This window comes from Temnothorax curvispinosus, unplaced genomic scaffold, assembly GCF_003070985.1.
Source record: "Temnothorax curvispinosus isolate PA1 unplaced genomic scaffold, ASM307098v1 QBEX01004768.1, whole genome shotgun sequence".
Classification (NCBI taxonomy): Eukaryota; Metazoa; Arthropoda; class Insecta; order Hymenoptera; family Formicidae; genus Temnothorax; species Temnothorax curvispinosus.
This window is the reverse complement of record NW_020214548.1, coordinates 1-21,618: the sequence shown is the minus strand read 5'-3', so window position 1 is coordinate 21,618 and position 21,618 is coordinate 1. Positions and strand designations below refer to the sequence as shown.

The 21,618-nt window shown below is 38.2% G+C and overlaps 1 protein-coding gene across 1 annotated transcript in view; it reads left to right on the top strand.

Moving 5' to 3' along the window:
* The window catches only part of LOC112453928, a gene marked incomplete at its 3' end in the record, with an annotated part of 139,741 nt that extends 118,575 nt beyond the window's left edge, over window positions 1–21,166 (top strand). The window contains exons 12-13 of the mRNA XM_025014974.1: window positions 9,419–9,683; window positions 20,759–21,166. Of these exons, the coding sequence (XP_024870742.1) occupies window positions 9,419–9,683; window positions 20,759–21,166 (673 nt within the window). The remainder of the gene's footprint in view (window positions 1–9,418; window positions 9,684–20,758) is intronic.
* Window positions 21,167–21,618: the final 452 nt, after the last annotated feature.

Below are 21,618 nucleotides of genomic sequence, written 5' to 3'. Positions count from 1 at the left end.
AAAAATGTCTCTATAGCTCTTAAAAACACAGGCAACCGTTATTTTAATAAAATATTAATATAAATATTACTTTCCAGTAAAGAATATCTTCTTAAATATGTTAATTAGCTTTATGTTACGTTTCTTAAACTTTTGGCAGAGATCTTACGGGTCATACAACCTTAAAGTTAACCGACGTTTGTAAAATCACGACAATAGATTTCCTCGTCACCCATGAGGTACTATTGTTGACGCGTTTTTTTTTAAGTGGTTTTTCCTGTAGGCCTAGTCCACTAAAAAATAATAAGATATAATCGAATTTTTATGATTATAACAATAACAGAAAAGAAAACAAAACTATATATATTATTATACATATACTCTTAGAGACAGAGTAAAAAATTTAGAATATTTTTTCTATTTTTTTATTATATTTTTTACTGTATATGTGTATACATATAAAAAGTCGATCATTTTCTAATATTATTTTTTACACACTCGACTTTGTAACAAATATGATGTCTTGTTCAGACACGATGCCTTGTTCAGACACGATGTCTTGTTCAGACACGATGTTTTGTGCAGACATTATATTGTTTACACTCGTCTTTGTGACAAATATGATATCTTGTTCATAAACGATGCCTTGTTCAGACACAATGCCTTGTTCACACACAATGTCTTGTTCAGACACAACGCCTTGTTCAAACACGATGTTGCAGACATAATTTTTTTACAAATTAACATTAAAAAATGTGAAAATGCAATGAGTGTGTGTATCATTATTCTGTATGTATTATATTCTTTAAATTTAAGTTTTTATTCTTCCGGAAAAGGCAGTAATTTTTTTTCTTTAATAATCTTTAGACAATGCCTACGCATCTTTAGCATATCTGTTGAATATTTTTTAATAGATGGATTTTATTATGTATTTATGATAGATGGTATTATGTATTTATGTATTATTAGAGGTATTATGAATGTAGCTACTGTAGCTAATAAATGGCTTTTATCAGATGGCAGATGATTTTTATGGGCGCAGAGCAGCCGACTTTTAAAGGCGCAAAGCAGCCGAATTTGAAAGTGTTGAGCAGAGCGAAGAGAAACGACCACGCAGTTCGATAGTCCAACGGGAAGTAAGGCTTTATTACCGAAGATACATAGAGGCTCCCTAGATGGAGTGCGATAGGGTGCACGTGTAGGAATTCAGTACCACAGGAGGTCGATTATGCCTCCGGGTGTCGGCCTACTACCGACGTCTTGACGAGAGGAATCGAGGAATAATTACGCCCTCGATTACTGCTGATAAAACAATACTTTATTGCAGACCACGCAACAACCACGAGAGTCAGTACAAATCTAACGGTCGTCGTAACTCAGTTCTGCCAACCTCGTAACTCTCAACCCCTCTTGCTAGCGCAGGAGAGGGGGCTGACCAATCGGAAGGGAGACAGATATGCTGCTCCCTACACACTCCCCCCCGAGTGTTAACGAAATAAATAATAAGTAATATTGCACTAAGCGAATGAGCTTATGCGTTTGGCCAGGTGCTATTGTACGAGGTTAACAATACCTTAACTAAAAATATATTATACGCTTAAACGTAATTTGAGCCGACTTATAACTAATAACATTATATAGAGTAGAATTATGTCTTACAATTAAGGGCTTACACCTGAGTAAAGTGACCATATTTTGGGAATTTTTTCTCGGGAAATAATTGCTTTATTCAAAAACTTTTTTTTCTGTTAAAAAGAGCATGTATTCTAGTACGTTTGTGAATTTTTTAATTAAAATTTATTAACAATAAATATTGTTTATTGGCATCAGCGTAAGCCCCGTTTTTTTGCGGTGTTCACCATTTTGGGTTGTCACGTCATCTGGAACAAAAATATGCATTAAATTCTTAATTAGTGATATACAAGACAGTTAGCTACGAGCCAAAAAGAATTTAAAAAAAAAATTTGAAAAATGGCGGCTGTTTAAAATTTGAAGTCGATTTTTGACCTATTTTTTCAAGTTATCAATGCATTTTTTAAACATTTGTAACAAAAATTTATAAAAGTTTGATCGTAGCTAATTAGACAAAGCATCCAAGAATATCGTGTCCAAATTTCAAAAAGATTTATCGATCCGTTCTCGAGATATCGTGAACACCGTTTTTTAAAACCATGTTTCGAGAAAAACGCGTTTAAAGTTTGAGAAGAGATTTGGATATCATTAAATGTTTATAATGCTATAACTTGAAAACGACTCGTCTTACGAAAAAAATGCAAAAGACAAAAAAGTTTTATTTTGACTCGAAAATATTAGTAATAATTAAAAAAAAATTTTTTTTGGTAATTAACAATGAAATTGTTAAAAAAAATTTTTTTTTTATAATTTTACCTTTAGTCGGCGATTCCGGGGCCATATAAAAGTCCTTCGATGACGACTTGAGGAGAGGCTTCTCGAAGGACACGAAGTCCTGAGAGGAGAGAGCTATCTCGCGATACCGGTGAAAAAAGCGCGATACCGCTACGCTCCGCTCCGCCCCGCTTCAGTAAAACTTTCGTAACTTATTTTACACAATTCTTCAAATTTCTTAATAATATTTTAACACAATATTTTTGAAACTATATATTTTCAAGAAATGCAATAAAAAGAAAATCGATTTTTTCAAAATTCTACTCAGGTGTAAGCCCTTAAATCACTTTAATTTAGTGGACGGCGCAAATGTGACAGTCTTACGAGAGTAGGTCTTAAGCGCTGGGTTCGGATTTACATTCCGGTTGAGTATGTTTTCGGAGGTTGATGGGGGGTCGGCGGGGTCGTCAAGGACAAAATATGCCGGTTTTAATAAATCGACGGACACGCTTTTTGTGTTTCCGTTGATATCAATATTGAATACACGCTCCGAGATGCGTTGCACTACCTTGTGCGGACTGGTGTACGGGCGCTCTAACGCCCTTTTAGCCATATTGCGTAAAAACACATGAGTACAATTTTATAAATCTTTAAAATAAAAGGCGCGTTTTTTATGTTTGTGCGCGACGGGAACCGGCCGGACTTGGCGCATATATTCGCAAAACTCTTTAAGGAAATAATTAGGGTTAGGTGTAAAATCATCGGGAAGAAAGAATTCCCCGGGAAGTCGTAAAGTCGTCCCGAACATAAATTCGGCGGGAGACGCATTTGTGTCAGCACAGACGTGTGACCGAAGTCTTAATAGAACGGTAGACAAGGTACGCGTCCAGCACGCATCGGCATGGCACATGATTGCGGCTTTAAGCACCCGGTGCCAACGTTCAATCATGCCGTTTGACGCCGGGTGGTAGGCGGTTGTACGAATTCGTTCGCAACCGATTAGTGAAAGTAAGGCCTCGAAAAGGCGGGATTCGACTTGGGCTCCCTGATCCGTAGTTAGTAATCGAGGGGTTCCGTAACAGGAAATCCACGCGTCGTAAAATGCTCTAGCAACGGTTTGTGCGGAGATATCTTTAAGAGGAATTGCCTCGGCCCAACGCGAAAATCTGTCGATCATAGTGAGACAATAAGAGTAACCCTCAGAAGGAGGCAATATGGACCGATAATGTCAATATGCACCTGATCAAATCGCCCGTCGGGAACAACAAAGTGCTCAGGAGTTAGTTTTACGTGACGAGAGATTTTCGCTTGCTGACATTCGATACAGTTTTTACACCATTTAGCGATATCGCGGTGCATGTCAGGCCAGACATAACGCTGTCGGATAGTGCGATCGGTAATTTTGCCACTCGGATGGGCTGGGTTGTGAAACATTTGAAATACTTTAACGCGGAGACTATCGGGGACATATGGCCGAATAGCTTCGCCCGAGATTTCGCAATATACAGTTGTGTGATCTGGGCCCCACTGAATTTTCTTCAACTTTAAAAGATGATCGGGGGCGTTAGCAATCAACTTGAGTTGCTCGTCGTTCTTTTGCAGCTCGGCGAGCTCATTAAGATTAAATTCAACCGGCAAACGCAGGGAATCGATCCGCGAAAGCGAATCCGCGACAACATTTTGTGAACCAGCGACATGTTCAATATGCGTTGTGAACTGAGCGATATATGACAATTGGCGTAGTTGTCGCGGGGACGCATTGTCAGACCGTTGCATAAACGCGTACATGAGCGGTTTATGGTTGGTCAAAATTTTAAACTCGCGTCCTTCTACAAAATGACAAAAGTAATTAACGGCTTCAAAAATTGCCGTGAGCTCTCGGTCGTAAGCGCTATACCGAGTTTGCGCGGGGGAGAATTTGTGCGAAAAAAATGCTAAGGGCTCCCAAGTATCCCGTTTTTTCTGTTCAAGAACTGCCCCCATGGCGAAATCGGAGGCATCCGCGACTATACGGAGTTCCGCGCCAATATGGGGATGCACCAGCATTGCAGCGTTAGCGAGGCCGTTTTTGGTCTTTTCAAACGCTTCGATTAATTCGTCAGACCATACGATTACACGCTTATCGTTTTACGCAAGTCGACTAGTAATGCATTTAGTGGTGCTTGAGATTCTGCCGCGCGAGGGATGTTGCGACGGTAAAAATTTATCATGCCGAGAAAACGACGTAGGTCGGCGATGGTTTTGGGTCTAGGAAATTTGGTAATTGCCTCAACTTTTTCTGGGATGGGGCTGATTCCTTTACCATTTATTATATACCCGAGAAACTTTAGTTCATGTGCGCCGAACACGCATTTTTCAACATTAAGGCGAAGGTGAAACTCTTTAAGCCTTTGAAATACTATGCGTAAATGTTTATCGTGCTCCTCTGGAGAAGAGGAAGCAATTAGGATATCATCCATATAAATGAAAACAAAATCTAGATCGCCTAAGGCGCGATTTATATAACGTTGAAAAGATTGACCGGCATTACGGAGACCAAAGGTCATAAATAAGTATTCGAATAACCCGAAAGGGGTTATGATAGCTGTTTTCTCAATGTCCTCGGGGGCCATTGAAATTTGATTATAGGCTTTATATAAGTCGAGGGATGAAAAAATTGTTTTACCGTGTAGATTAACGGAGCAGTCATGCAGGTGGGGGGTGGGGTATCTATCAGGTCGCGTGATTGCATTTACACCGCGGTAATCGCCGCACACCCGCCAGGTGCCGTCTTTTTTGCGGACTAAATGAATAGGACTGGCCCATGGACTGCTAGAGGGGCGGCAAATGCCTGCTTCGACTAAAGCTCTGATCTCGGCCTTTGCGGCCTTAAGTTTACCAGGAGGAAGGCGCCTAGCGCGCGCAGCGACTGAAGGGCCGGTGGTGATAATATGATGAAACACGTCACAATTGGACGGCGGGGCGAGGGGAAGGGCTCCTGTTATTTGCGGAAACTCCTTAAGTATTTTGGAAAACTCAGAGGAAGGTTTAATCGTATTAATCGAATGTATCGGGGCCGGTTTCTTAGTCGCGAGGGTATATAATTTAGTAGTGGAATCTATAAGACGTCGTCGTTTTAAATCTACTATTAACCCGTAGTGCGATAGTAAGTCGGCGCCAATGATGGGGTACGGAACTGCGGCAATGCAAAATTCCATCGAATTGGCCATCTTAAACCGAGGTCAAGCTCACGAAGAGATTCCCCGAACGTGTCGATGTGCGTATCATTTGCTGTGAAGAGCTTTAATTCGGAGGGCTTTCCCTTGATCCTATCGATAGCGGGTACAAGAGAGATATCCGCGCCCGTATCGACAAGGAACATTTGGCCACTGGTACGATCACGGACGTGGAGACGGTTAGTTTGTATCCTTCTTGTCAACAACATTTGTAGCAAGATTTTACAAAATCTATTTTCGACAGACTTTGCTATCTAGGTACATTTGTTAAGTTCCATATAGTTTCTTAACATAGCAGACACTCTTACAGAAATTTAATACTATAAGTAATTAATCATTAACCAAATAAAATCACTTAGGGTCGGTTGTTCCAATCTATTGATAAGCTAACTAATAGTTAAATCATATGTCTATCTTTGTCTAATGTAAAAGATAAACAAAGACATAACCAGCAGATTTTTTCACAAAAGTACAAAAATTTTCCAACATTGTACTGACAGTATTAAAATGCAACAATAATAATGTTACATACAAAATGTTTTTGTTCTGAGAGTTAAATATCGGAAGAAAAAATAAAAAAAACTTAATGTAAACAGAAGTTTATAACGATTTCATATTTAAGATACCTATATACATACACCGTTGAAAAATTTGTGTTAAATATAACACAAATCACATATCCCAAATGGTTCACTCAAATTTTTGTGTTAATTTAACATAATATATGGATATATTAAATGATAACACCGATACTATGTTAAAATATTTCAACAGAAAGGAAATGTAATTCTGATCGTAATTTGAGGTTAATTATGTGTACAATTAACATAACTTTTATGTCGAAGTAAATCAAAACTCTTTTTTTGTAAATTTTTATTCCCACTTCTGTTATAGAGTAAAATCAACACTCTTTTTCTGTAAATTTTAACACATTTAATAAATACGTACAAATTGTGTTACTTTAACATATATTTTTTAAATTATTTTAATAATTTTACATTTTAAATTTGTTAAATTCAATTAACACATAGCAAGCATATATTAATACTACACATGTATGTGTTGATTATTTTACACAAAAATTTTAAGAAGGACCTTTTTTAACAAAACTACAAAAATTTTCCAACAGTGTATATTGTAAAGTTATATATAAATATAACTTAACACACATAACTTAACACTATTTTAAACATAAAACCATTTTAAACTTCTATTTCTATGTGAATAATTATTGCTTCCTCATAGAGGAAGCTTTGTTTTCGTGATTTTCGTATATGAACCTTTGATTGTGTATAAAGTTGGATCTAGTCAACCAAATTTAAAAAAAATATATATGAAATAGGTGTAGAAGAGACCAACGAAGAGATTGGTTTTTGAGTTTTTTCTGCCAATATGTTCAGATTGTTGTAAAACGTTGAAATATCGCCTAAAAAAAAATGTCCGTATGTGTGTGTGTGTGTATGTGCACATTTGATGTTGTGGTTGCTCTAACTTCCGCAAATATTGAGATATCGGGCTGTTTTTTTTTTTAATCGATAGAGTATCATTCAAGGAAGGTTGGTATTGAATTTGACGATGATCGGTAAAGGGGTTCTTTTTTAAAAAAAATTTTAAATTTTTTTAGAAATGTCCGTAGTTGCTCTAACTTTCGCAAATATTGAGATATCGGGCTGTTTTTTTTTTTAATCGATAGAGTATCATTTAAGGAAGGTTGGTATTGAATTTGACGATGATCGGTAAAGGGATTCTTTTTTAAAAAAATTTTAGATTTTTTTAGAAATGTCCGTGGTTGCTCTAACTTCCGCAAATATTGAGATATCGGGCTGTTTTTTTTTTTTTTAATCAATAGAGTATCGTTCAAGGAAGGTTGGTATTGAATTTGGCGATGATCAGTAAAGGGGTTCTTTTTTAAAAAAATTTTAAATTTTTAGAAATGTCCGTGGTTGTTCTAACTTCCGTAAATATTGAGAAAATAAATATAATCATATATAATCATATATATCAATCTTTAATGATACTCTATCTATAAAAAAAGTGTGCAAGTAGAAACTTGCACATTGCTTCCTCATAGTTTTTAAGTGTGCAAGTAGAAACTTGCACATTGCTTCCTCATAGTTTTTAAGTGTGCAAGTATAAACCTGCACATTGTTTTCTTATGGTTTTGAAATGTACAAGTAGAAACCTTCGCTCACAAAGCTTCCTCTATGAGGAAGCCAAAACAAATAAATACTAATAATTATACATCGAATAAAATACAAATTTCCTCATAGAGGAGCTTTGTGAGCGAAGGTTTCTACTTGCACATTTCAAAACCATAAGAAAACAATGTGCAGGTTTATACTTGCACACTTAAAAACTATGAGGAAGCAATGTGCAAGTTTCTACTTGTTTTTATTTACGTTTAGAACAATTACCTATTGATCCACCGTCTTGTCAATGTTTGATAATATGCTAGAAGGTCAGCATTCATAATCTGATTTTACACTTAAAAGAACATCTTAAGTATAAGATTTAGTTAATGAAATGTAAATAGCTTAAGCTTAAGACGATTTTGAATACATAAGAACGAACTACAAATTATAATGAGCGTTGAACTTTTCAACGGTTCAAGGCACTTGATTTGAAAGAGCAGATTTTCGAGCGAATTGCACGCACATCTTCATGTTTCATCGCGTAATCTTTAAAGATAAATACAGTGGAATGTACAAATGCATGTAACATGAATATAATTGGCATTTGAACTTTGGATATTCGACATTAAATCTCCACATGAAAAACACTTGAACAAATCGAAGCATATTCCTAATCAACGAAAAATTAATTTTTTTTCCAGCAAAATTTTTTTTTTTTCATATTTTCTTCTTTTGTATCTTCTTAAAATTCTCGACGTTATAATGTAACAATCGGCAACAATTAAATTCTATTGAAGCATAAAGTCCATACAATTATCTAAATATATAATAAGATCTTTTTGAATAATTGATCGAAATTTTTGGCTCAACGTGTTACTTCTCACGGAATAACTAAAGATAACATAATTTGTTCTGCGAGTATAGTTATTTGTGTAACAAGTGTCGTAAGATGAAAATTCCCGGGTGCGGAGTTTACGCACGAGCCGAAGGCGAGTTTACACGCGGAGTTTACACACGACTTACACTCCCTATTTAATGTGGCAAGTGCCTGGAAAGTGGTCTATCACGCACGCGTAGCGTGCGTAATGGGGCACTTTCCATGCACGTGTTGCATAATAATCATTTTCCAGTTCTCACGCACTGTTACTCGTTACGCGTCATTAAGCCCAGAACATAATTTTATTTTATAATTTAATCACACGGAATGTGAAGTTAGTTATAAATAGATATCATGGTAATCGTTGGCTTGAGTTAAATTTTAAGACAGAATTATATATACCATGTATTTATGTTATCTCCTAAATATTTAAATGTGTCACATATTTTATATATTAATGCAATGAGTATCTTGAATATTCAAACATTTCTTTTTGTATTACACAACGCATAAAATTATAAATAGAATTCTATTTTAAATGTAATCTAAATTATAGATCGTTTAATTTAAAGTGATTTAAATAATCGGCAATTTATGACAGAATTTGTGACATAATTCCTATCTATAACTTTATATGTCACATTTTGATATATTTATATATTTTAATATAATATATAACATTTTAAATATTTCAATATATACTTAGATGTACCTTTGTTCTTCAACGTCTTCCACGACGCATTAAATTATAAATAGTATTCCACCCTACTGTTAGATTCTGACAAAAATTATGGATCATCTAAATTGTCCGAATTTTAAAATAGGATGCGGTCGCAGTTACGTACGGCTCATCGGTCAACTTTTTTCAGGATTTTGGAGGTAAACGGAAAACTGGTGGTAGGAGCGAGCAGGAATGACCTGGCACGTCTTCTGGCCGTCGCGCCCGACGCCGCGCAAATAGTGGTCCTTCGAAAAGGAGAGTCCCTCGCGGCATTGCGCACCTTGCGCTCCGATAATCTCAGGCTGACACACAGGATTAGTTATCTTGAGGAGCAGGTCAGAGATCTCTTGGCGCCGAGCAGGACCGAGGTCCCCACCGAGGATCCGCCGCCCAGTCGTCAGGAACATGTACAGGTAAACACTGGTGCTGGATTATGGATCGAGATGGATCAACGTGCCTTGTTTGTTTGGGAGAAGCATCCGCGTCGACGAGCGGAAATTCGTCGAACATTCAATCCCATATTTCAATTGATCTCAAAATTCTAATTTTATTATAAAAATTTATTATAAATCGTTATTTTAAAAATTAAGGGTCCATATACCTCAGTAGGTCTAAAAAATAGGTGATTTTTGTGAATTTTTTGTGGAGAAAGTGAACGAAATAAATTATTCAATATTTTTGGATTATATTTATGATACTTTTAAATAGTTATACAAATTTTTTCAGCCCATTTAAATAATTTGGCGAAGCGGGATACTGGGCAACCAACGCGCGGAATAGGTTGCTCCATGGCGGAAATCCTCCAGGTCGTAAAATGTGTCTGAAACATCGAATCAATCGATTTTCCTGTTCAGTACAAGTGTCCCTATAGAGTAGACCAAAAAAAATTATTTTGAATAAAAATTCATAAAATAGCGGCAGTTAAAAAAAAAAAATAATTTTCACTATAAATTTTCGATACTTTTTTGCTTATAAAAAATTAAATATTGCATATATCGATATGATTGTAGTCTACTCTATAGGGACACTTGTACTGAACAGGAAAATCGATTGATTCGATGTTTCAGAAACATTTTACGACCTAGAGGACTTCCGCCATGGAGCAACATATTCCGCGCACAGGTCGCCGTTGCCAAGTATCCCGCTTCGCCAAATGCCATGGGCTAAAAAAATTTTTATAACTACTTAAAAATATCATAAATATAATCCAAAAATATTGAACGATTTATTTTGTTTACTTTCTCTACAAAAAATTCACAAAAATTACCTTTTTTTTGGACCTACTGAGGGATATGGACCTTTAATATCTCAGAAGACAACTTCATAAAAACCGTATATATATGCGAATACACATAAATAATATCAAGTCATGTATCTACTGTAATGAACGAACAGCAGTATAAGGAAAACTGATATATCAAGAAAAATTCTTTTTATCTTCTATTGTACCTATACATAAAATGTATACAACAAATATATACTTATAGTCCAGTAATTTTAGGATTTCACTTCGGAAAAATTCCAAGTGAGCTGAGTTGTTGCATGCACTTTTATTTAGTCTTTATAAATAACATATCAAAAGTCCCCATCATTTGATTGTACGCATAATATTTTACAGCGCGTAAAAAGGTGTTAAAAATTGGTTTTTTGTTAATATCTAGGTTTCTATTGATTTTACGACTATAACGTCTATTTTGAAAAATAAAGACGAGAAAATTCTCTACAAAAAAGGTCTTAGGTAATTTTTTCGTACACGTAATCGTTTTTGCTTAATCTGGCGTTGAATATGCAAGTTAAGACAGTTATATGCATATTAAAGTACTTTATTTCACACACTTGTAATTCTTTTGTACAAAATGACATAAAATTATGCTTTTCCTTCTTCTTCTTCTTTTTCTTCTACTTTTTCTTCGTTTTCATCTTTGTTTGGATAAATACATTGTTGAAGATAATCCATAGGATTAATTTGTAGGTTGTCAATTTCCTCGTCTTTATTGATTTCTGTTTCGGATGAATCGTCGATTGGTGCAACATTCAGACAAGATTGTCCGTGAAAATTTCCGCAGACTGATGAACAGTGGAGTCCTAACTTTCGACAGCCACACAAAATGGTCCGCAACCTTTTGAACAATTGCAAATCATATTCAAAGGACAATCCAAAGCAGGAAATTGCGATGTTCTTTTTAGCTCCAATAAATTATTCTTTAATATCCATCCTCGAACTTCGAGATTCAGTTCATTACCTAACCACTTCTGCACTTGATAATAAACTCGAACTTCCTGCTTCGGATTGATCCTTCGAACATGATTTTTTGCATTTGTTCAAAAGGTTGCGGACCATTTTGTGTGGCTGTCGGAAGTTAGGAGTTAGGACTCCACTGTTCATCAGTCTGCGGAAATTTTCACGAATAATCTTGTCTGAATGTTACACCAATCAACGATTCATCCGAAACAGAAGTCAATAATAGCACAGAATCCGGCCGCGTGATTTATACGTTTATCTGTTATTTTATCTGTGGGGTAGGATCTCAGGTGAAGGTGCGTCGGTTCCCACAATAACCAGTCGTTCAATTAGGTAGAATCTCGCTAGGTTTATTCATGCTCTATGTACAAGTAAATTATTTCTTGGATGTGTACGGATAGGTGGACGTGTGTGATTTATGTAGAAGATTAATGTGTAGTGTTAACGCGGTGTGTTGCGTATTATCCGTCCCGATAGTTAGATTCGCGGAGGCCGAGCTTGGAGAGGAGTCTTGAAGTTCTTGTAGACGAGCCCAGTATGTGCGTCACCACAGAGTGCTCCGGTTGGAGCTGAATGCGTGGTTCTCGGATTGGCCGGTCGGTGAATCTCGAAGACGAGGCCAGTGAGTGCGTTACCACAGAGTGCTCCGGTTGGAGCTAAATGCGTGGTACTCGGGTTGGCCGGTCGATGAGGTGTGGCTTTTGTTGGAGACACAATGATATTGGTGCGCGTTCATATAATTGCCGTGCTTATGCGACTGGAGGCGACATCTCGCACTTGCGAAATGTAATCGCGAAAGAAGTAGTGCCGGCGTAATGTGCGCGTAGGATCTGCGCTTGGACGCCAACGTGTGAAGACGGACAGTTCGATACTGATATACCACGGGAATGCACGTGCTATCGGCTGTATCAATAAAACCTATATCGTTCATTTAAGCACGCGTACTAATCTCTTTATTTTCCTGCGCATTACCTTTGGGGTCGGACTAGAGTGCCAGACTAGAGTGCCAGAGTACAGTGCCAGACTAGAGTCAAGCTCAACAGTCTTCTTTCCCCGCTAATTTTTCCAAGCCCGTTCCCTTAGCAGTGGTTTCGCTAGATAGTAGATAGGGACAGTGGGAATCTCGTTAATCCATTCATGCGCGTCACTAATTAGATGACGAGGCATTTGGCTATTTACATCACGCCCTCTGGCGCGTCTTACCGCTTCGAGTCAGTGCGGTTCCTGTTAACAACGGGTCCCGGCTGAGCGATCCTGCAGGTTAACTATTGGATCGCTCATCTGCGCAACGGGTTACCCAAACAACAAGGATATATGAGATCCAGCATAGTTTTAGTGAAGAGATCTCAGGTAGGGGCGAAAGACTGTATGATCATTGGAGCAAGGCCTACAGAGAAAGCCCATATTTCCACTTATCCAGCTAACCACAGCCCCTGAGAGTCCAACACCTATTCAGCAGGGCACCGGAAGTCCGGTGGGGCAACCCCGCCACCCTCAGTACTCGTGTCGAGCCTCAGCTCACGTTGACGAGTCGCCGCCGTGAGTGTCGCCACTCACTGCCATGTATCGCATCCGCTGATCGTTTGATAGGTATTTGGTACATGGTGGCCCAAGATACCTATTCGTTACCCTGACGGGAATGTACCCGATGGCACTGATCACGTTGATCAGCCGAGTGCCCAGGGCGTGCACCCGTATCGCCTGAACCCCGTCCGCTACCCGGCAGGCCGGGTACCCGGCGAGCACCAACTTGGAGGTGGGGCAGACTTGAGGCTGTAAGATCTTACGACTCCTTGTGAGCGAGCAACTACAACTCCGCAGGGCAGGAAGCGACTGAGGGTGGCAGCCTCCCCCGCCCTTAAGAGAGTCATAGTTACTCCCGCCGTTTACCCGCGCTTGCTTGAATTTCTTCACGTTGACATTCAGAGCACTGGGCAGAAATCACATTGCGTCAACACCCGCGAGGGCCATCGCAATGCTTTGTTTTAATTAGACAGTCGGATTCCTCTAGTCCGTGCCAGTTTTGAGCTGAGCGTTGAATGGCGGCCGAAGAGGACGACCACGACGACTCGCGCCGCCACGGAAGCCTCGCAGCAAGGAAGATCCGCGGGAGGCCAAGGCACGGGACCGAGCTCGGATCCCCGGGACCGGCGCGAGAACGCCGATCGGTTCACCTCGCCCAGGCCCGGCACGTCAGCCAAACCCGCTTCCCGACCAAGCCCGACACGCCCCGCTCCTCAGAGCCAATCCTTATTCCGAAGTTACGGATCCAATTTGCCGACTTTCCTTACCTACATTAGTCTATCGACTAGAGGCTCTTTACCTTGGAGACCTGCTGCGGATATGGGTACGAACCGGCGCGACACCTCCACGTGGCCCTCTCCTGGATTTTCAAGGTCCGAGGGGAAGATCCGGACACCGACGCAACTGCGGTGCTCTTCGCGTTCCAAAGGTAATGCCCCCGCTGGGTTGCCCCTTATATAGAGGTCGATGTAGAATCTTCCTTACGAGAGGATCGGCCGGCGATGCACCGCGTAGCGGGCGCGCGTTGAACTGCCCGGCCGATCGATACCGTGCCGCCGCGGCGCCGCTTGCGCCGCGCGCCACCCGTCATACTGCCGGCGTCGCGCGTGCACCGTCGCGTGTTCGTGGCGGACAGCTGACCGCCACATTATCGAAATGCGATTTTAATGAAAGATTATACATATCAGGTCATACATCGCGGCTGGTGTGCCTAGCAAAATCTTGCAGCAACCCTAGCGTTAATATTTCTACAAAATTAAAAAAAAAATAAGTGCACTACAAAAAACTATAAAATATAATTACCAGAATCTATTAAATTTTACATGAATTTAAGAATTACTACAAAATCCTACATGAAAATGCTAGAATTGGAACACTTTTGTAAATTTTTGTATTTTTTTAGTGCATCTTGATCTATAAAGCCTGATCTACAATGTGCTCTTTGCTTCCTGTTTTTTGCTCTTAACCTGTTTGCGACTATCCCGTATTTCGCAATTGCGTCGCGTACGCGATGTTTTTTGTTCTCTGTCGCCCAAGATAAAAATTGACGAACTTCAGAAGAGACAAGAAACATCACGTTACGCGACGGAATTGCGAAATACGAGATAGTCGCAAAGAGGTTAAAAGCAAAAAACAGAAAGCAAAGAGCACATTGTAGATCAGCCTTAAATTTTTCGGTAAAACTACGCCAAACTACAGCTAATAATGATATTCTACACATTTCTATATCTATTTGAGTGGACTTGGTTAGATGGCGTGTAAGTGAGCGGATGTATGGAAGGATTGTGCGGTGTGATTAATCGAGTTGTGAGCAGATAGAGAATAGCGAAAGTGAGCGTAGAGTAGTGGATAGGTCGTTTGGAGGGCTCTGAATAAGGGTGAGTGGAGGCGGACCTAGAGGTGATCGTTTTCTGTACGTATTTCGACCGGGAAAAGCGAGCGGTAGCCGTTAGGTTATGGCGTCGCGTATCCCGACGAGCGCGGGAAGCGCGGGCGATACCAGTAATAGCGGTAGGGTGGGTAAGGTAGGTAGGAGCAAGATCGACAACAACGCAAACTTGAGTTAGGTAAATCAGTGTCATTTAGAGATGAAGAGGAGATGAAACGTGATTTAGGTATATTGAGAGATGAAATAAAGGAAATGAGGGAACAGATATCCAAGGAGGTAGATAAATTTGAGGAGATAAAGGAAAGTTTTGCACAATACGTAGAGGAAATAAAAGATAAAGAAGGAAAAAACGAGGAAAGACTAAAGAGAATTGAAAGAAAATTGTTTGAATTAGAAAATAGGTGAGAGCGATGCGAGAGAGGTGAGACGGATATTGGTAGTGAAAGCGAAAGTCAAAGTCAGAGAAGTGTTAATGAGAGCAGATTTTCTAGAAGGAGCAGAGGGGGAAGTAGCTATGCGAGATCCTTGGTAAGTGAGGGTGGGCTAAGTGACATAGAGGTAGGCAAGCTTAAGAGATGGATGAAAGATAAAGAAAAGGAAGATAGAAGAAATAACGTGATAATTAGAGGAATAAATTTAGAACAAGAAAGAGACTGGAAGGAGTGGGCGCAGAAATTTTTAAGAAATAAATTAGGTGTAAGATGTAAAGTAATAAATGTGAGGAGAAGTGGCACGGTTACCGTAGTTAAACTGGAGGAGGAGGACAAGAAAGAAGTGATGAGGAATAAGTACAAACTAAAGGGTGGAAATATATTCATTGAAAATGATCTAACCTGGGAGGAAAGGAAGGTACAGGAAGAAATTTATAGGTGGGTTAAGGTTAGGTACAGAAAGGTAAAGGGGTAGAGGTTAAGGCAGGTTATGCGAGAGTAAGAATAAATGAAGTATGGAAATCGTGGGAGGAGGTATCGAGGAATTTGGAGGATAGAGATAGTAGTGGGGGTAGTCAAGCGCCAGGAGGGGATGAGGGGAGAGCAAAGGAAAATTTAGCGAAGTGAGCCAGAAGGTGGTAGAGATAAGAATAAGGGAGGATAAAAGGAAAGGAAGGGATGAAATTAGGAAGGAAGAGAAGGTCAGTGAAACGATGATAAGAGGTAGGAAAATCCTATTTTGGAATGTGGCAGAAATAAATAACAAGGATATCGATTTTTAGGGTTATATTACAGATTTTGATTTCATAAGTCTGAGTGAAACATGGATTGATTCTGTTAGTTGGGAGACAATCAAAGTGAGGTTACCGGATACGCATATTTGGATGTGTAGTAATGCTACTAGGGTCAATAAGAAAGGTAGGGCAAAGGGAGGTTTTATTTTAGGTAAAAGGAAGGGATGGGGGAAGGAAGGATCAGAGTTGATCAAGAAGGAAGAGGAAGGTTTAGTTTTGTCAGAAATACTTGAGGAAGGTGAAATAACAAATATCATATCAGTATATAATAGGGAGGGTTGGAACAAGATGGAGGAGACGTTAGATCGGTGGATAGAAAAAGTAGATAGAGAGCTTGTGATTATAGGAGGAGATTTTAACATCAGAACAGGAGAATTAGGTGGCGGGGAGGAAGAGGAGGGAGGGTGGGAGAGGAAAAGTAAAGATACATTAATAGGTAATGGAGGCAGGAACTTAGTAGAATGGGTTCAAAATAAGGAATGGTACTTGCTGAATGGTACAACAAAAGGTGATTGGGAAGGTGAATATACATTTATAGGTGCCAGGGGTAGCTCCGTAATAAATTATATGATTGTTTGCGAAGAAATGCATGATAGAATTAGGGAATTTAAAATAGATGCGAGAGTGGACTCAGATCACATGCCTTTAGTCGCGATGTTAGATGTAAGAGATAGGGCATTAGGTAAGAATCAAAATGTACAGAGAGAAGAAGAGGAAGATAGGAATGAAGAGGCAAGATGGAAAATATGCTGGGATAGGGAGGCTATTGAAAGCTATAAAGAAAAAACTGAAGAGGCTATCTGGGAGGATGATTATCAGGAATTGTCAATTGAAGAGAAGTGGAACAAACTTAAGAAGATAATTCAAGAGTCTATGATAAGGAAGGAAATAATAATTAGAAGAAGGAAGATTGGTTCTAAGGACTGGTGGGACAGAAACTGCACTAGGAAGAAAAGAGAAGTGAAGAGGATGTACATGAAATGGAGAAAAGGAAAGGTAGGAAGAGGAAGGTATTTGGAGGAAAGAAGTAATATGAAAGCGATGTTTGAACAGAAGAGGAAGGAGAAGAGAATCAAAGAAGAAAAGGAATTGAAGATCCTAAGGCAAGGATCAGAGGTCTGGAAATTCATTAATAAGGAAAGAAAGAAAAAGGTGTGGAAGGAAAATAAAATTGGGGGTGCAGAATGGATGAAGTATTTTAAGGAGCTTCTCGGAGGTACAGAAAATATGGCGGAAGACAAGGAAGGAAATAATAGCATGGGAACTGAAGAAGAAGGGCCTGTTCTAATAGGCTCACAGTTGGAGGAAGAGGAAATAGCTAAGGCGGTGAGAAGATTGAAGAAAAACAAGGCTGTAGGTGTAGATAGAATACCGCTTGAAGCTTAGCTGTATGGAGGCAGGGCCGTTAGGAAAGGTCTAATAGAGATTCTAAATCAGGTCTGGAAGGAAGGAATCTTACCAAAGGACTGGAGGACCTCGCTACATAGTCCCGCTACATAAAAGAGGGGATGAAAACATAGTAGGGAATTATAGAGGTATTTCTCTATATCTATTTGAGTACAGTAGACTACAAGGAAATACTAGAATTAAAACACTTTCTAATGAGATAATTTATCTGACATAAAAAAAATTATATTTATTTTGAAATTTTATTACTACTTGTTTCTTAAGATGCAACCTATGATTATAAATATTTTCTCGTACTTGAAAAACACTTACCTTGATGGGATTTGAACTCGAGACCTCGGGACCTCTGGATCGTGAGCCAACCGTCTTACGTGGTAGACTACTTCTTAATTTGATATAAGTGTTACATATATTATCTACATGTGTCATAACCAGCGCAAATGTATAATTTTTCAAAAATTCTTAGGAAACAAATTCAGTTTAAAAAAGAGTAATAAAACTTTGAATCGGATATACGAATATAATTATTTCTTAATGTCGGGTGAATGTCAGAAACCAGTGCCGGCTCGTTACAAAATAGGCCTATTGGGCCAACGTCGCGCCGCGCGATTACAAAAAGAAAAAAAACTTCTTTATTCTAACTTATCTGTAAAATAAAAAGCGAGTTATTATAAAAAAAATCTTACTCAGCACCACATACACATGTCTAAAACCGCATAAGACGTCTTTTAGATATCTTTTAGCCATCTTTTTTTGTAAGACGTCTAAAAGATGTCTTAGACGTCTTATGTCCCGCTTTTGAACATGCTTGCTGTCAGTTATTGTTTTGCAGAAATATCTACGAAATAGTACCACAAATTACAATGTTCTCAAATCAAGAAATTATTGCAAGTAGTATTTTATGAAAATCTACAATTTAATAAAAAATAATACAAAAATCTACAAATATTAAAAATTTGAAAATCAACAAAACCTTAAAAAATTAAAACATCTGTTTACTTGTAGAATACTACAATTATTTATAAATGACTATAGAAATCTATCACAATTTACGTATCGTAAAACTATGCAACCAAAAATTTAATTCAGTTTTTAGTTTCTCATAAGATACAACTGCGTACAAATACTAACAAATACCGATTTGTTTGTACAGCTCAAAAATTTATTACCTATGGCTAATTACAATTATGGCTAATTAAAATTTGTAATTTATAGTTAAATGTTACAAGTTTTTACACAAATCTTCCAAAATTCATCTATTATTAATAACTTCTTAATTCGCATAAGTCAAAATACTTATGTTTTTATTTTTGTATAGTCTACAAGTAAGCATATGTTTTAATTTTAAAAAATTTTTTCCTTCTTAAATTTTTAAAATTTGTAGATTTTTGTACTATTTTTTATAAAATTATAATTTTTCATAAAATACTACTTGCAATAATTTCTTGATTTGAGAACATTGTAATTTGTAGTACTATTTCGTAGATATTTATATAAAAAAATAACTATTTTTACAAAAAATTAAATATTTCAACAAAAATATACAAATTTATATTTCTAGTCAAATTTTGTAGTTATTCATAGAAATTTTTTCTGCCAGGGAAGTTCTGAAAACGCGAATGATAATTCTGATGATTTGGAGTATGATGTTGCGAGTTCAGACGAGTCGGAAGACGAATGAGCGGCGGAGTTTATTTATAAAAGGAATTTTTGAAAACTTGTTTAGGAACTATTGTAATATTAAAGAAATTCAAGAAAATTGCTGTGATTATTTCATTGTAACACATTGTAAGATTGAAGAGCTCGTGCAGGCGAGAGCGGATCATTCAAATGCTGGCAACCACCTATTGCGGCAGCTTTTACGCAGGCAACCATATTCCATCGTGTAGAGGAAAAATTTAGCTTCAATTTGTGTAAAAATTGTCTCGATACACGATGAACGGTGATAATTAACGAAAAAGGACCTTTTTGCACCTGGCTGCCAGGAGGTTGCGGCAGACTGAGAAGTGGCAACCTATTTTTTTCATGTTCTTTAGATCACTCTTTCAGATGACGCTTCATTTACTTCGCAAACAAATGAACAAAGTTGTCTAAAAAAATTTAATTAAAACAGCTCTAATTGAGGGTTATACTTGCGGCAAGATTTTGCTAAGGACACCGGCCGCGATGTATGACCTAATATGTAATCTTCCATTAAAATCGCATTTTGATAAAATAACAGATAAACGTATAAATCACGCGGCTGGATCCTAGACTATAAAGACGAGGAAATTGACAATCCACAAAAATTAATCCTATGGATTATCTCTAACAATTCATTTATTTAAACAAAGGTGAAAACGAAGAACAAGTAGAAGAGAGAGAAAAAGAAGAAGGAAAAGCATAATTTTATGTCATTTTGTACAAAAGAATTACAAGTGTGTGAAATAAAGTACTTACTTTAATACTCATAACTGTCTTAGCTTGTAATTTCAACGCCAGATTAAGCGAAAACAGTTACGTGTACCTACGAAAAAATTACCTAAGACCTATTTTGTAGAGAATTTTTTCGTCTTTATTTTTTAAAAAAGACGTTATAGTCGTAAAATTAATAGAAACCTAGATATTAGCAAGAAACCAATTTTGAACACCTTTTACGCGCTGTGAAATATATTATGCGTATAATCAAATGATGGGGACTTTTGATATGTTATTTATAAAGACTAAATAAAAGTTCGTGCAAAACTTCAACTCACTTAAAATTTTTCCGAAGATTGGTCGAATTTTTGCCTAAAGTTACTGGACTATTATTGAGTGTCGCAGCAACATACAGGTCAGTATGACGGGTTGCCTATTCGTGCAGGCGCGCATAGTCATTCACAGTCTCATTCACTTTGACGCATTATATGTGAGTGATTATAATGTACCGAAGCCTACGTAGCTGTGAACGACCATGTGCGTCTGCACAAGTGGGCAACCCGTCCTGACACTGACCTGTATGTCAGTGCAACAACCGGTATATATTTAAATCTTAATTATCTTAATAATTAATTTCTTATAAATATTCTCACTAAAAAAGTAACACTAATCGACCGAGGCAGCAAAAGATATAATAGGAAAAAATAGTATTTATTGTACTATATTTAATCAGGTTTTTTCTCAATCAATGAAATTGACGATGAATGCATTGAGTCAGAAATTTAATTTTGTGTCATTCCAAAAGGTTTTCCAAAAGGGGCCTCAAGTGACAGCACTCGTGGCGAATCTACCCGGTCTCAACGTGAGAAGCTGCACAGAACTGCGGCAGAGTCTGCCGACTGTCCGAAGTAGACACAACGATCAATCTAAGCGCCTGGTGGATCCAAGGAACCAGCGCGAGCTCGACTTCTCATCTGACGGGGTCGCGAACGGCCATCACAAGCCCCGAAACCGACAGAAGCACCAGGGACTCCAGCTGGCCAGGTCGACAGCCAGCCTCGACTGCAAGCAATCGCCAATGCAGTCGCAGATGCAGCGTCGAAGATCACCGCGCGTCGAATCCGCAATGGAGCATCTGCACAAGGGTCGCAAGAGTGGCTCACAGCTGCAGTCACTGGAGTTCGACTCTGAGCCGACTTACTACCGTTTACAGGTACTTATTTATATCACTCGCCGATGTACAACGACGTGATGTTGACAGAATGACAACACTTTGGGTAAAGCTACAGTCGTCGACATAGGCCAGTAAAATTAGGTTTGAAAATGGCAAAACGGATTGACAAGCCAATTTTTTGAGGGTGAGTAGAGGGTCATAGGAGATGCCCAAATTCACAAAGTTCCAACAAAATTTCCCTGTGCGTCGGCGGCAATCTTGAAAATAGGAGTGAATATTTAAAGTTTGAATATCTCGGCTTCTATTGGTCGAATTTTGTTCTTTTTTTTTAGTTTTGTAGGGAAAAATATTTGCTACAACTTTTGTTCGAAAAAATTTTTAATAGCTGTCAAGGAAAAAAAGTTAAAACCATAAAAGTGCCGTCAATTAGGGGTTGAACAATTTTATTGACACTTATATCGCCCCCCTGTTAGTTTGATAAAAAAAATGTT